The 16,341-nt window shown below is 44.0% G+C and overlaps 1 protein-coding gene across 3 annotated transcripts in view; it reads right to left on the minus strand.

Annotated features, from left to right (window-relative positions):
• The window catches only part of NBAS (NBAS subunit of NRZ tethering complex), a 258,704-nt gene that overhangs the window by 24,746 nt on the left and 217,617 nt on the right, over positions 1–16,341 (minus strand). For all 3 annotated transcript variants that reach the window (XM_036224652.1, XM_016144790.2, XM_016144791.2), the window contains one exon: positions 7,609–7,804. In XM_036224652.1, the coding sequence (XP_036080545.1) occupies positions 7,609–7,804 (196 nt within the window). The remainder of the gene's footprint in view (positions 1–7,608; positions 7,805–16,341) is intronic.

Genomic DNA, 16,341 nt, shown 5'->3' on the forward strand with positions numbered 1-16,341 from the left:
TCAGTGTCATGGAAACTTAACCTCCCTAAAATACCTGAAAACAAGGCACCTGGCTGAGTGCAAATGCGGACCTAGGAAAGAATCAGATTCTTTCTTTTCTAGGAAGTAGTACAGTCCATATTAAAATATATATTCCCAGCATCCAAATATATTTCATAAAAGTATGAAAAGTACAGAGAAGTGACAAAAATGCCCAGATAGCTACAATGTGAAATGACTACAAAACGTATTTTATCACGGAGGAAAAACTAACTGTAGGTGGCTATCAAATGATCCAATGTGTCTCCCAAGGGGAGTGTAGAATAAATGATAAAGGGAAACTTGATTAAATGTGCAGCTTTCAAAGGAATGCTGATAAAAGCCAAGTAACACAGAAAAATGTTTATTTTGGAGGCATAACTGTATCATTTTGAAGCTTCCTCTTCTGTAAGATGAAGATAACACATTTATATAATGGTTGTGAATATTAAATAAGAGAATGAAATAAAAGAGTTAGCAAAAAGACTGGCACAGGGTAGGTGCACAATAAATGAGATACTTATATTATCAACTACGAAATATGCTAGATATAAAAAAGTAGAAAGCCAGATGTGTGCTAGGCTTTCTTCTAATAAGAATTATGTCTATGGACTAGACAGGACAGAAAAGAAAACGGAAATACGGCTGTTTTAGGATAACTGAATCATGAGTTATCTTTTATCTTTTAACATTTATTTGTGCAATAAATGTAGTATTTGAAATGACTCTCGAGCATTACATTCCACAAATTAATGAAAATACACTTGAAAGAAACTGCTTTTTCCCCATATGTTGCTTTATTCTGTTCTTTTCCTCAGTGAAAAAGAAAGTAATATACCTCTTTTAATACCTCTGCCCTTTCTCCAGGGAGCTGGGGGTAAAAACGTCCAATATTTTATAGGCACTGTATAGATCCTCTACTGACACCATTAACTACACATCACAGGATAAAGGATGGAATTCAAACATGGCTCCAACATAAGAGTCTCTCTTTCTTTTTTGCCTCCGGAAGCCCTGTGTCTCTCATTGGATTAGGTGACCTTAGCCCTTGCTGTAAGTCAATTTGTCAAGCAGCTGCAGCCTCCTTATCAGACATAGTCACCGTCCTTGGAAAATTGAACCGAGTCACCTATTTTCAGACGAGAACAGCTTTAACCTTAAATTTCTCTGTGGTTGCTAGAAGTGAACGGAAAAATCTTAAACTGAGGCGCCTCTCCCGAGAGCTGCGTCTTCCTACAGGCCCTGACGGTAGCTTGTTTTACCTTCGGATATTTGTGAATAGGAAACAGATGTGGACGCACGGAAAAGTGCCTATAAATAGGGGATGATTACCAGCGTGGAGGGGGTCATTCCTGATAGATTATTACCGGCGACTTGAGCAAAATCGGAGAAGCATTGAACTCGTTTCTCACATCCTACCCGCCCCCGAGTCCACTGGCATTAACTTCCTCCTTCGACCCCCTTTTCCATCTTCCTCTGTCTTCACAGCAGGTACCAAGATCGGGGCCAAGTTCTGGCAGCTTGCCCGCTGCCTCTGTCCCAGAACTGGTACCCGCTCCCGTCCACCGTTCAATCAAAGGTCACAGGGCCTCTCCTGACGCAGACCTGACCATGCTGCTTCTCAGGCGTCTCTCTTCCATGTGGCCTTAGCGCCACCCCGGGAAAACCTGAGCAGAACACTGGGGGGGCACTCCCCGGTCTGACCTGCTTCTCCCCCGTTTCATTGCCTGGTGGTTCTGGCCGTCACACCATACACCCTGCTGTGCGGAACTCAGTTCACGCGTGGCCTCGAGGTGTCTTTCCTCGCCGTCCCCAGGCAGAACGGCCGCAGGCCCTGCCTCAAACCCCCTGCCCTGCGAGACTCCTCGCCCAGCCCCTACGCATCCAGGGCATTTCCTGCTCTCTGTATGTATCCCACCGACGGGGCCCGTTCTCAGGGCTGGAGAAGAACTGTGCATGGATTATCCCATTTGACCCTCACGATCATCATAAGCTGTTTCCGTTTTGTAGATAAGGAATCGAAGTTTTCGAGAAGTTTAGCAACTTTTCCAAGCTCACGAAGCTACCGAGTGGGGAAACTGGGGTGTGAGCACAGGTCTGTGTGCAGAGCCCGAGCGCTTACTCCTGACTGCCTGGTCTCTGCTCCTGGCGCCAGAGGCTCGCACGGTGAGGGCGCGTCCCCCAGCCCGGGGAGTCTCTGACGAGTACGTCACGCCGTGCGCCTGTGCGACAGCGGTTCCGAGGCATGGAGTTTTCAGAATGTTTTCACTGAGCTGCAGTTAACATACACGGCACTGGATACGAGACGCTGGAAAACGCTAACAGATGGAGCGATGGCCCCCGCTTTCCGTCCACCCCTCGTTCCGCACGCCCATCGCATTCGCCCATGCAAATTCACAGCGGGAGGGGACGAGAGCAGCAGAGCGCACTGTCCGCGGGCCAGTGCTGCCCACGAGCTGGCGCTGAACACGCTGCGCTGGCCACCGGGAAGAAGTGGGGTACGGGGCCGGGAACACGGCGTCGCAGTCCAGAACCGGGACGGAACGGCACTTCCCTCATCCCCAAGCTGCACGACGTTAAACAGGCCACACGGCCTCATCTCAAGGAGACAGTGACGACACTGCGAGCCGTGGCAAAGGCAAAGTGCAGTCACGCGCGCCTAGAACACGACCTGCAGGCCCCGTCCTCCCGCTGATGCCCGGGGCAGGAGGGCGGATCTTCAAAGGAAAGACCCCATCACCTGCAAAAAGAGGCTCTCGAGGTCTTTGAATATTTGAAGGACACAGGAAACACTGGTGCTCTCTCTCTACTTTAATTATTTCAGGAAAAAAGGCCCATCGAGCTTTGTCTAACATTTCACATCTCTTGCTCACATCTGGACAAACATGCTTGTGACTTGTTTGCTTCCACGAGAGAAGCAACTGTCTGGCCAAAAATCACTTTTGGCAAACTACGGGAAATTAACATAAAACAGTATCTATCTGAAAGCACCAGGCCACTCCGTAAGGAAGCCTCTCCATGACCTCGGGCAAGTCGTGTGCTCGTATGTACAGGGAGCAGCACATCCCGCCCTTCGGCACTGGGGGCAAGAACAGCAGGCTGAGAGTCGGCACTCTTGCCCTTGACCCCGCCATTTTAAAGGTGACATCGGACAAGTTTAAGATTAAATATTCATTTATTCAACAACTATTTAATGAGTATGTGTGAGATCCCTGTTCTCATGGAATTTATATTCTAATGGAAGACAAAGGACATCACATAATAAACAGACAGAGGACAGGTAGGGAGAGGTTAGCAGATGGTGGTGAAGCGAATTAAAAGGGTCATAAAATAAACTGTGACTGGGTCACAGATTTAGAATGCAGTCATTTTAGAAATGGTCACATTTAGGCTAAAATCTGAGGAAGTACGTTTTCCTTTCTGGACGTCCATCTCCTTTTTCCATAAATGTGACTACAGAACTGAGATGCTTTTAAAACTCTCCAGTTCTAGGAATCTGGTTTAACGGCTATTAAGGATATATGTGTGCGCACGCATATTTTTAACACTAATTATTATCCAATATTTGATTAAGCAAATCAATTATGGCAGTGAGCTTTAGTTTTGAAGACATTTAAGCTAACAGTAAATTCTTTGTAAGGAAATGTTGCTTTGTAAACGAAACCCTTCTATTATTTGTCTAATCTCTGTCTGACGAGGAAGTGTTTTGTTTTGTTTTGTTTTTTTGTTTTCTTTTGTTTTTTGTTTTGTTTTGTTTTCGCAAATGAAGCCAAACTGGCCTATGACCAGATGGGTAATATGTCTCTGTATGTTTCAAAGCAGGAAAAATACATGTCTTTGTAATGAGGTTAGAAGGTGTCTTAAGCCAATTCTGGCGATCACTTACAACTACACAATCGGAAGTTGAAATTTTAAAACTCCCAGCCACATGTTCTTTTTAACATAAAAACAGGGGGAAAAAAATCTGAGATGATGCGGTATGGAATTTTTTAAGGAAACGTAAGCAATTTGACCCATATTTTTCATGCACCAGTTAACTAGAAAATTACAAAACCTGAAAAACTCAGATAAACTGTACCTAGGAGATTGACACAACGCATCCTCCCCCTCCCTCTGCACTGCAGGCTCTCCTCCGCTGCCCGCACCCCAGCCCCCGCCGCCCCGCCCAGCTGGGGCACATTTCTGGAACAGAAATGAAGGTCTACCAAGCTTTTGAAAAATGAGGGCCTCTGAATTTTTAATTCTGTTAACTAATCATTAGAAAACTAAAAAAAACGCTGTCCAGCCGAGAACGAATAAGGCAGCAGGCTCCACAGGCTCGGCGTTTAATTTTGCAGGAGCTGGCTGGTTTCCCAGCAACACGCTGATCTGTGGGGCCACGACGCTGGGCACCTGGAGGATAATTAAATATTAAGCCCCGCTTTGATGTATGCAGAGTCGGCCTGAGAGGGTTGCCCGTCACGGCAAAGGCAGCGGCTCCACGTCTTCCGGTAACTGAGCACTGAAATGTCATTATCCATTCTTACCTTTACTCGTAAGAAACGTCTCTATCCTTTGAGGATGGAGAAAAGGGGATAGGGAGAAATTTTTAAAAATGAGAACCTGCGCAATCAACATTTTGGGGTCTTCCAGGTGTTTGGTATATGAATGAAGACGAAGACAAGAGTTTGAAGTGTGGAAGAAATGCCAGATGACGTGAGCAAATCGTCCGCTATCTCCTCTAGTTCAAGGCTCCACTTTACACACCAAGTGGCCAAAATTCACCGTTAAGAATCTTCTCCAAGATTATAAAGCAGCAGTGGCGGGAAGGTGGACGCAGGCGTGTGATTTACCCATTAGTGCTCAGACCTTTCACTGCTCTGGGGAAAGGTAACACAGTTTTTAAAAAACAATAGAAATGACCTCAAAGTTCAATGACGGGCATAGTTCTGTGACCTTCCAGAAGTTTCCACGTCTGTTCTGAAGCCACAGTTTTTCTGCATTCATTCTCCACAGCGCGGGCGGTTGTTTACTACGCAGGCAGAGGTGGCTCCCCTACTACATTCGCTCGCCCTTCAGAATAGATCTGAATCGGTAATGGCAGGCGGACACAGACTACTAAATCCTCAGAGGAGGAGGGAAAGACATTCGCTGACTCATTTTTGGAGAAGGCTATACATGAATTGGTATGATTAAGGCATTAGGGTAGTTTTTTTTATTTTCATCTCCAAATACTTTAAGAAAATCAGATCCTGAGCTGCCAAGAACAGGGACGCCCCTTACACGGGGGAGAGTGAGAGGGAGGGGGGCACGAGACCACTTTTTACCACAGCTATGAGACGCCTGCGGGACGCGTTTTCCAGAAGGCCTGGAAAGGTCTGCGCCGCGGAGGAAGCGGCGATGAAAGGAGGCGCTACGTGTGGACTTCGCAAAACGAGAGGAAACGGTCTGCGCTCAGCGCGATAAAGTCAAGTCCGTTTACAAAGTGCAGGAAAAGGAACTCCAAGCCACGCTGCCTCACGTCCTGGGTCTGGCGGAAGTTAAGCTATACAGAAATCAAAACCTCAGAAATCTCCAGAAATCACTGAAATTATATAAAGGTTGCAGCTTGTTGTTAGAGTAACTGGAACACTGAGAAACACTTAAAAGGAGGAACACGATTTCTGAAGCATTTAAGGCCAAATATTAGAGTGTACGTTCTAGTGCTTTAACGTGACAACTGAGATGGATATTTTTCCCTTTACCCGGTTTGTATGTTGCTTCGTGTTATTTTCGGTCTATGGATTTGACGTAACATAAAGTGAAGCTCCAACCAGAGAAACGAGCCTCATTGTCCTGCCAGGCTGCAGCCGTCGAGGAAGATGAAATTGAGAAGGTTGAGAACTTAGGAAATGGACATTCTGTCAGCAGGTGCATGACCGTGGGACCATTCGTCTGCTTCGGGATGACTCAGACTCTAAAGTTCCATCCACGTGGCAAAACAACATGGCTTAATTTAGAGCTCACCTCAAGGATGCCACAGAAACCCTCGTCTGCGCTGAAAACAAGCATGCCTCTGACATCCGCCCTGTCAAAGACCTATCAGTGGTCGCTCGATGGAACTCGAGGTAAGATGAAACTAAATGTGTTGATAAGGTTATATAGCGGTTCGTAGAGTATTATTCCAGATTAGTGGTTTTTAACACAACCCATTTCAGCCACTTGGCAAGATTCATATTTTTTTTGAATTTCAATTTCTATAACTCTGAAGACTAGATGATAGTATTTAGCTATCTCATAGAGGGAAATAGGAACATATAAGATAACAATTATGAAGATGCTCTGCGATGAGTCTCAAGAATATCTGATACATTTTAAAAAAAAGAAATTCATTGTTCTTCGAACATAGTAATAAGAATATAAATTATAAAGTAAAGCTTTAAAATTAGAAGGTAAATCAAGCTGGAGTCAGACTTCCAGGAAATCCTTTTACAGATCAGATTATCCGGGAAGGTCTTATTTTCTTTTATTAGCATACGGTCTACTCTGCACACTAAAGCATTTGACTGGTTACGGCCTCTGAGATCCCATGCCTTTAGGACACAACATAGAATTTAAGCCAAACTTCAAGAGCCATCATATTTCTTGGGCTGAGGAATTAGCATTCCCTTTTCTTCGATCGGTAGTATGCAAGCTCTGAGTAAGTGCCCAGCATCCTTAGAGTGATTGAAAAGAGAGTAAGTACACCTTCTGGGGCTTCCCAGTGTTCACGGGACCAGGGAGATAAACCTTTTAACAACACTACCATCCCCACAAAGAAAGAAAGAAAGAAAGAAAGAAAGAAAGAAAGAAAGAAAGAAAGAAAGAAAGAAAGAAAGAAAGAAAGAGAGAGAGAGAGAAAGAGAGAGAGAGGGAGAAAGAGAGAAAGGGAGAAAGAGAGAGAGAGAGAAAGAAAGAAGAGAGAAAGGGAAAGAAAGAAAAGAGAGAAAGTAAAGAAAGAAAGAAAAGAAAAGAAAAGAAAAAGAAAAGAAAAGAAAAGAAAAGAAAAGAAAGAAAAGAAAAAAAGAAAGAGCGAGCAAGCTAGCTCAAATGCGTGGAATTCAAAGTTCACTTAGGTTTGAAATGGTCAGGGAAGGTTCTAGAGAAAGATGGACTGAGTGAGCCTTGAAGAATGAATCGTGTGGAGAAACTGTGTGTCTGTGACATCATTTCCATCTAGGCAGAGAAGAGAAGAGAGGGCCCTGTGTACCTGGGCAGAGCACAAGGTAAATGAATCAGCTCAACTGCACGGCACATTTCCACTCAGATCTGCATTTCTCAGGGAGACGGTGCGCCGCCATAATTAACTGATACTGTGAAAAACCCTGACTATATCTTATGAAGAAAAAAATGGTACGCACGTGGAGAGGAGTAAGAAGATATCATCTACTACATGTGTCCCTTTGCAAATATACAAACAGAGGCAACTTTGTTGCATACATTTAACTTCTAACTAACTGGGCTGATGAACATACTAGAAGTCTGCATTATCATGCTGATTATTTACTTGAAGGCAGTTTAAAGTCATCAAGAAATGATCTCTAGTTACTATCAACGGGGAAAACACTCAATAAACGTGAGATGCTCCCTTACCTGTCTCTGGGGCCAAGTGGCTTTGAGAATGGTTTCTGTTCTAAAGAACACCAGGAGTTTGCTATCCTCCTCGCTCAGGTGAAAGGACTGTCCCACGATCTGTAACACGTGGATGCGGGGCCTCACGGGCCAGGCGTCATCAGCACAGAACGGCCGCAGCCACTCCAGCAGGTCCTCGGGGGAAACCAGCGCCTCCCTGCGGGGCGAAATCAAGGAGAGACAGAAACTCAGCCGTCTTTCTTTACGTCCAGTAATCGAATGTGGCGATGGACTTACACACCTGTTCAGTGGAGGACTTAACCTTTTTCCTATTTAGAGAGAAATTTTTAATGGTTTTAAATGGTTTACAGCAAACTGTATGAAGTGTTTTAAGACCATGTAAAATGAACGTAATTTTTAAACAGTATCACATTAAAATGAGTTACATAAAACAAATAAAAATCATTAATCAATATGTCCTTAGCTACTCTACTTCTTATAGAACGTTTAATAAGTAGTATGCTTATTTCCATTAATGATACTAATAATGTTGGGCATTCTTCTGGTAAATTTATATAAACTGTTACTAGCTGACAGTAACTATGCAAAGGAGATGTTATAAATTCCATTTTACTTTAATTTTGACCACTCTTATTGAGATATAATTGACATGTGGCATTGTATTTGTTTAAGGTATACAACATAACGATTTGATATACGTGTATATTGCAAAATGAGCACCATGAGAAATTTAGCTAACATTCGTCACCTCACATGGTTAAATTTTTTTTTCTTGGGATGAGAACTGTTAAGATCTACCTTTTAGTAATTTTCAAATATACAGTACAGTGTTGTAAGCTATAGTCACCATGCTGTCCAAGTCGATTCCATTTTGCAGATAAGGAATTAGGCTCCACGGAAGGGCTATAAGACGCCCACAAACGTCTATAACAGTGCGACCTTCAAAGCCGTGTTCTTTCTACCACTTTGTCTGTGACAGAATTTCAATATGAGGTTAGAGTATCACACTACCCTAAAGATAAAATATGAATGCTTGGGTATTAAAGAACTGTGCAGGCTAAAAAGATTCAAAGAGGATATTTTGTACAACTTTCTATCCAGTATGAGAATCCCTTCTCTTGTAGTCCCAGTGGACCATCTCAGAAAAACCATTTATTTGATGATGATGCCAATGGTTGACTATTGGTGACTGTTGAGAGGTTGCTCACCAGAAGCCTCACTTACACAGGCCCTGGGGATCTGTGACAAAACACCAAATTACACGGGTTCTGTTGTAACCAGATCCGTACAAGGCTTCCGACAACAAACCACCTAGATCAAGTCCCAAATCCCACACCCTTATAAGACCACAGAAATTTTTTTAAAAAACTGATGAGAACAAAATTCTACAATGTCACTAAGAATATCTCTTAGTATGCATTCTAAAACACCTGTCAACACAATTTATGGCAATTTAAAGAAATCATTCGTCTGTAGGGATAAAAAACTGCAAAATGTTGTGGACAACTGGCTTAAGCATTTCCTAAATTTACAAAGTCACTTGTTAGTTTTACCTGTGAGTATCCTTAATATGTATCAGAAATGGCAAAACTGGGGTATGAAAAACTGGAATGCCACAAATATTTCCTGGATATCTACTATGTGCGAAGTTAAGAGACAGTACGGTGTAGTGGAAAGAGCATTTTTTTGGAATCTCATGAACCTGTGAATCCCGGCCCCTCCTTTCCTAACAACTCGACAAAAATCGTCAATGTCGTCATTTTCATCTTAGAGTTAAGGAGACGAATGTCTTGAAAGTGTGTCTCTTGGAGTCTGTGAAACCAAGAAAACGTACACGAAGCACCTGGCACGGTGTGTGGCGCAGAGTAAATACTGAGCAAACAGTGACCATCGTCCTCACAATCACCACTGTGGTCATTAGCACTGCCAAAGTCTGTGCGTGAAGACAGATGAAAAAGTGTACGGTCTCCGCCTTCGGAGAACTAACAATACTATGGAACGGAAAGACTTTAACAGAGACTATCCTCTGAATTCCTAAGATAAATGTGAACAATCATTTTGAAGGAAGAGTAAGCAGAATCGGGGAAGCCCACAGACGATGTGGCATCTGAACAGGATCATAAAGAATAAAGACATATATAAATAGAAAGGTAGAGAAATATAATCTAGACAAAGAGAGCAAACAGCAAGGCAGGGAAAAAGCCAAAGATTTCAAAGAACATAGCACGTTCAGGGAGCAAATAAAACACAGATGTCTGGGCGGTGAGTTAGAGTGAGGGAGGACAGGTCTCCTCACCTGGATACCCAAGAATTCGCAGACAAGGCTGAAAAGGCGATGATCCTTCAGGCTTTGAGAGCACAGGCTTTGCAGGTGTCAAACCCAAGGTCACCTTCCAGATTTACCAGTTTCTGAGAGTGTTACATTGACCAGGTCACTTCACGGAGACTCACTCTCATTTGTAAATTAGGGATGGATACTTACTCATGGGGTTGTTGAGAAGTAAACAAATACATAAAATAAAATAATAAATGCAAAGCCCAAAAACATTATCCGGCATTAACTTCATTAGTGGCAACCATTATCATTCAGGGCATCTGGTCTTACTTTGTCTGGAGTGAGGATAATGAAGCATCATATTCACGTTAGTGATTACAGAAGTTACAGAAGTGTGAAGGCTGGGCAGGCTCGGGCCCTTCTGGTGAAGTCTGAAGTGGCCTAAGTATAATTCAGGAGGAAAGGAGTGCAAAGCACATTTGTGGCCTTGAGTCTAAGCCAGGGTCACATAATATGACGCCGATATTTTGACCCTATCACCCAAAGCCAAGTGTGGGGCAAGTAGGATGAGCTAGAATGGGAAGAAGTTGGCATCATGAAGACCACATGGAAGTTACAACGATAACCCAAGATCTGAGTGTAATGACCGAGAATGAAAACAACGTTAATAACTTATGAAAGCTTACGACGCGCCACGGGTTACATCACCTCACCACAACCACCTTTCCACGCATTCTGTTACCATCTCCAACCTGCAGATGAGGAAACCACAGAGAGGTTTAACAACGTGTCCAAGGTCACATAGTAAAGCAGCAGAGCCAGGATCTGAACTTGGACTGTTCTACACAATGCTGCTAAAACCAAATGGGGGCATGTTCCAGAACACGAGATTCAAGTTATTCTGACACTGATATGATATAGAAAAATAATTGTTACAGCTGTTCCCAAGTCATTCAATAGTGTTAGATTACTTTTACGTCAGAACTTACTGTTCAGTTGATAACATTTGACATTCTGGAGGAACCTGCTCTAACTTTTGGTTGATAGTCCAAATGCATAACAGAACTCACTGCTGAACACAGAAATGCTGTGTTCTACAGGCACCGTGTTCTAGAAGTGCCTCGCAGGACAGGCACGTGAACTCCGGGCCCAGCGAGAACACACGGAAATGCACGGCAGCCCTTCGAGCTGTCGAGGAACTGACGGGGCGCCTCCCCTCACGTTCTGGGCTGCAACACGCTTCACATTTTGATTTCAGTGTGAGTTTTTAAAATCTGAAGTCGCTCTCGTGATTTAGCAAATATGCACACTCACACACACACACACGCACAAAGAGACGGGGAGAGGAAATTGAGAGAAAGCAAGAGTAAAATGTTATCAATTGGCAAATCAACAGGAAGAGTACATCCGTATCATTTTTCTATCCTTGTATCTTTTCTGTGGGTTTGAAAAATGTTAAGATAAATAGGTAGGTGAAAAATAAGCAATCCTGATTTATAATGTCAAAAACAAAAAAACCAGAATAGGAAGAAAAGTAATTCCAGTTTTACAGTATTTTAAGAAAGAGAATTTAATGAGCTTAGGAATAGAAAGAAAACATTATTTCAAAACATATTTACTCCACTATAAAAGTTAGCCAAATGATTTAAGGTTATAAAATAGATAAAAGGTAAAGAAAGATCTCACAGTTTCACTGCGAATACACAGACATTTGTTTCTACCTTGTTTCCCACAATAAGGGGAAGGGGATTATTTAGTACATTATTTAAAAAAATTAACTAATAAAGGAAACACTCATTCGCAGTTAGTTTTGGGCCAAAAGTTAAGGAGTCATATCTGAAATATACAAGTAGCTCTATTAACAGAAGAAATAGCAGTAAGAATGACAACAAAAATATGTTCATTAAAGGATTAATTTAAGAAAGTGATATTCTATTATGCAATGTAGCATGAAAAAATAGTCACAAAAGTACAAAGGTATGGAAGAGAAATGTCAAACAAAGGCAATTATTGAATCAAAGTAAAAAGAAAGATTTTAAGAATAAAATTAGGTAATCTTCAGTAAGAGTTTTCAGATTTTGCATGGCACACACATGCAAAAATAACCCAACCTTAAATGTTGGTGGTAAGTACATTCAAAGCGATAGTAAATATGAAAAGCAATTTATAAATCATAATGCACTACACACACTGAAATTACTGTTCTTGAGAACGGGGGAAGGACAGACTGTTCGCATCGGAAAAACACAGATCTTGGCAATTTCTCGCAAATAAGTATGTAAGTCATGGAATCTGAATGCCTGAAGGGGACCTAAGGTCACTCTGCACTATCTTCTACATAGAAGTTATAAATTGGCAGCCAAATTGTTGCATTGGCTTGCACGGTGTATGCCAGTGTTTCAAAATTAAAACAAACACACACACACACACACACACACACACACACACACACACACACACACCAAGATTCCCCATCTCCTCTTTAAAAGCTGGAAGACAGGGAAACAGCGACGGCTGCCTCCCTGAGACAAGGCAAGCCCGCCAGGAGCTCCGAGTTCCCCTCAGCCTCCAGGCTCCTGCCTTCCCCAGGCCCAGGCCCCAGTGTTCCCGGCCATTACCTGCCTGGCCTCCTCCCCAGGAAATGAGTTTGCAAACTCTGCCCTGCAAGATGCTAGGCTAGATTAGGAAGGGAGGGAGGGGCAGGCAGGTCAGTGTAAGTGAGCTGACAATGAGAGACGATAGGCCCCTTGCCGCAGTTAATGACTCCATCTGCCCACCGCGCAAACTTCCCCCACTACTGTGGAGCCGGGAGCAGACACTCCCAGGATAGCGACATGTTTACCAGCTCCCATGAAATAAGCAGGGCAACTGGCACAGAATAAGACAGAACTGCAAATAAATGAATGCATAATGTGTGAAATGGCATCACGGCAGCATACAAAGTGTGATGTTTTTTTCTAATAATTATCATAATCAAGCTATAGTAAAGAAAAATTCCTAGAAAGGTAATAATTATGGTGTGCACACAACTCCAATCTCAAATCTTAACTTTTGATGACAACCGGTTACCACTTTGTGGCAGCTCTCGAACTATGTGATTTAGAACATCGCCCGGAGGTTCATGCGTCAATGAAAGCCGGGACGCGTCTCACCGCAGTGAGGCAGGAATGACGGCTGTGGCTTCGTAAACACAGCCTGGGGCCACCACAGTGCCGCAGCGGTAGAGGGGACCGGCCGCCCTGGCTGGTGGCCACGGCCTTCAGCCCGGCTCAGTATCGCAGATCATAACACCGTGGGAGCCTCCGGGGCCTCTGATGAGTTACTCTGCCTCCCAGAGCAGGAAGAGTGAGAAGAAACTGGATTTAATTTGCTCTAGTAGATTTCCACTTTTTTTTTTTTTTTGGCTTTTCTGTGCTTTACAAATAATGTGAAATCCCAAAGTCGTATCAAAGAGAGTCCAATGAAGTCTAAACGATCTGACACTGAGCTTCAAGTCGATGACTGGTACTGTGCTATGGTAGCAATTAAATAAACAACAAAAATTCCTAAAATACTCAATGGTTTTGAGGGAAATCTTTTTTCCTGTTTGAAGAGTGACAGAGGGACTCCTCATCCATTACCTGTTTCTTGAATGGACTGAATCCTGTACATCCTTTTGAAAATCACTGATATTCTGAAGGCAGGAAGTAAAAGAGAAAATAAGGCCAGTGCAGAGAAGCTCGTGGAAGAAGCAAGAAAGCTGAGGGAAGTTAACGCCTTAAGACCTTGCTACTCAAAGGTCAGTCCATGCACTAGCTGGCTAGCACCTGGGAGCTGGGCGGGAATGCCGAATTTCAAGCCCCACCCAGACCTAATCAAGTAAAATCTGTTATCTTACTAAGACCTCCAGGCGATTCCCATGGCCATTAAAGTTGGAGAAGCACCTCCTTACTGTCCATTTTTGGGGTTCTGTCATCTCAGGAGACTAGCTGTGGTGACAGAAATTCATAGCACGGCCTTACCTGGGTGACTCTGGACAAAGTTACATAACCTGTCTGAGGTTCATTTTCTGATCTGGAAGATAGAGATAATAATAGTATCTGTAAGATAGGGTTGTTCTGACTATTGAGCTGCTGGAGTGCCTTTTCAAAGACCTCGGCATAGAGTAATAGGTGTTCATTAGTTTTTTAATTTTTGAAATGTGCCTTAGTATTTTCTTCATTTCAGGTTAAATGGATATATTAGTTTAGAATATTAAGTTACTGAATTTTAAAACATACTTATTTTTCTTAAGTGAATTAATTCTTAACACAAATTAGAATATAGACCACATAGTTGGCCCTCTGTATCCATGGGTTCCTCATCCGCAGATTCTACCAACCAGATCAAATAGTATTTGAAAAAAGTGTCCATTGTTGCTGATGTACTAAGCAGTTAGGCTACTATGATCATGTGTGTGTGTGTGTGTGTGTGTGTGTGTGTACTGAACACATAGACTTGTTTCCTTGTCATTATTCCCTAAACAACACAGTATAACAACTATTGGCGTAGCATTCACACTGTATTAGGTATGATAAGTAATCTAGAGATAATCTAAAGTATACGGTTGGATTATACAGGTTATACACAAATACCACGCCATTTTTATGAGGGACTTGCGCACTGGGGATTTTGGTGTCTGTGGGGGTCCTGGAAAAAGTCTCCTGCAGATACCAAGGAACAACTACATTCTCAAAATATGATGTTCCAGACACACATGAACAATAGAAATCAAACACACTAAATGTAATATATGTGAGGCTCTGAATAAGTAATCACCTTACTCTCATCTTTAATTGTAGATGTAACCCAAGGCTTTTGACACTTATTCAAACCCCTAGAACACTTGACCCTCATGTCTCGAGGCGAGAGTGTGGTTAAACTGAAACGGGGGGGGGGGGGCAGGCTGCACAGGGGCGGAAGGCTCCGCTGGTGGCCAAGTGTGGCGGTTTTGTGTGATTTACACTTAGCACAGGTAACGGAGGAGGTGAAAATGGCAGTTACAGGTGAGGCAGGAAAAGGGGAGGGGAAGGGAGGGATGGAGGGGGGAGGGGAGAAGGGAGAGGGAGAGGGAGGGGGGAGGAGAGCGAGAACATGCGTGCGCGCAGGAGCCTGCGGGCTGACACGCTGACAGTGCGTGTGAAGAGGTGACTTACGACCTAAACAGATGCCACGGAGGGCAGTGGATGCCCGAGTTACAGGGCTGGGCGTGAAGGCGGCTTGCCGTGTACGCCACCAAGAGGGAGGATGAGCGGCGCACCCCCGGAGTGGCCTCCCAGAGGTCAGGCCGTCATGTCAGGCCGTGCAGCGAGTGACCCGAGAGAGTCCGTTAAAACGGCCTGAACCCCCAAGTCCCTCTGCCAGGCACACTGCTGGGAAGGAAAGGAGGACGAGGGCATCGGGTTTGGCTGCGATTCAAGGAGTACTTGTCAGGAATAAAGATGACGGCTCTGTCTTCTTCTTTCTCTTTTTTAAGCAAAAGAAAAAAATTTCTCTGAAGATTTTTGTTGTTGTTGTTAAGAAGAAGCTTTTCTTACTGTTGTCTCTGGAATAAAAAGTAAGCTCTCGTTTGTACCTCCATTCCCCGATGTCTTCCTCTTTGGAAATCAAAGCTTAAAGCACTCGTCTGTATTCAAGAGAATCAAGTTGGATTCTTCTGTGTATTCGGCTGGAAATTCACTAAGAAAAACACTGGTGCCCCCTAATCTTTTTGGGATGTCCCCAGTGGGACAAGACTGAGAGACCCCGTGGACGGGTGTGAAGCCGTACCTGTTACGACCCCTTTCATCGTGTGAGGCCAGGATCCAGGTCAGCATCACCTGACAGCAGCTCCCGGGGGAGCCGCTGGCTGAGAACTGACTGACGAGCTGTGATGGGAATGGCAGCAGCCGGAGGTATCCTCGAGAAGGTGGCTGAGTACTTCCCATGCAGCATCGCTGCCTGCTCTGCGATCTGCTGAATCCGCGGTTGCCCGGGCAGATCCCTCAGCCTGGGTACCATTATCCGCCGCCTCCTCCTAACAGACTCTGATTTTCTAGGCCAGACCCAATATCGCGCCTTGTGCATCCCGCCCCGACCTCCCCAGACAGAATAAACCACTCCCTCCACCTTGCCTTCTGCACAGCACTTGTCACACTGCAGGAGGCACCCGGGGGCCAAACGCAGTCTGGTCTCCCCTGCAAGACGCTGAACTCCTCGGGGTTGGAGCTTATTTCTCACACACATTCAACTCCTTGAGACTTAACACAGAGCGTGGCACGTGGTAAACATGTACAGAATAAGTAAATTTCTTGTTAGAATAAAAGGCCTGAATCAGCAACTGCTGTGGCTACGGAACCATCTAAAGACCAGCAGGCAAAGGGGTTCAGGGAAACTGTGGAAGGCAAAGGGAAGCAGCAGCAGCGGGTCCTTCACGCAGTGTTCTTCCGGATGCACCCGAA

The sequence above is a fragment of the Rousettus aegyptiacus genome, unplaced genomic scaffold (assembly GCF_014176215.1).
Source record: "Rousettus aegyptiacus isolate mRouAeg1 unplaced genomic scaffold, mRouAeg1.p scaffold_m13_p_7, whole genome shotgun sequence".
Lineage (NCBI taxonomy): Eukaryota > Metazoa > Chordata > Mammalia > Chiroptera > Pteropodidae > Rousettus > Rousettus aegyptiacus.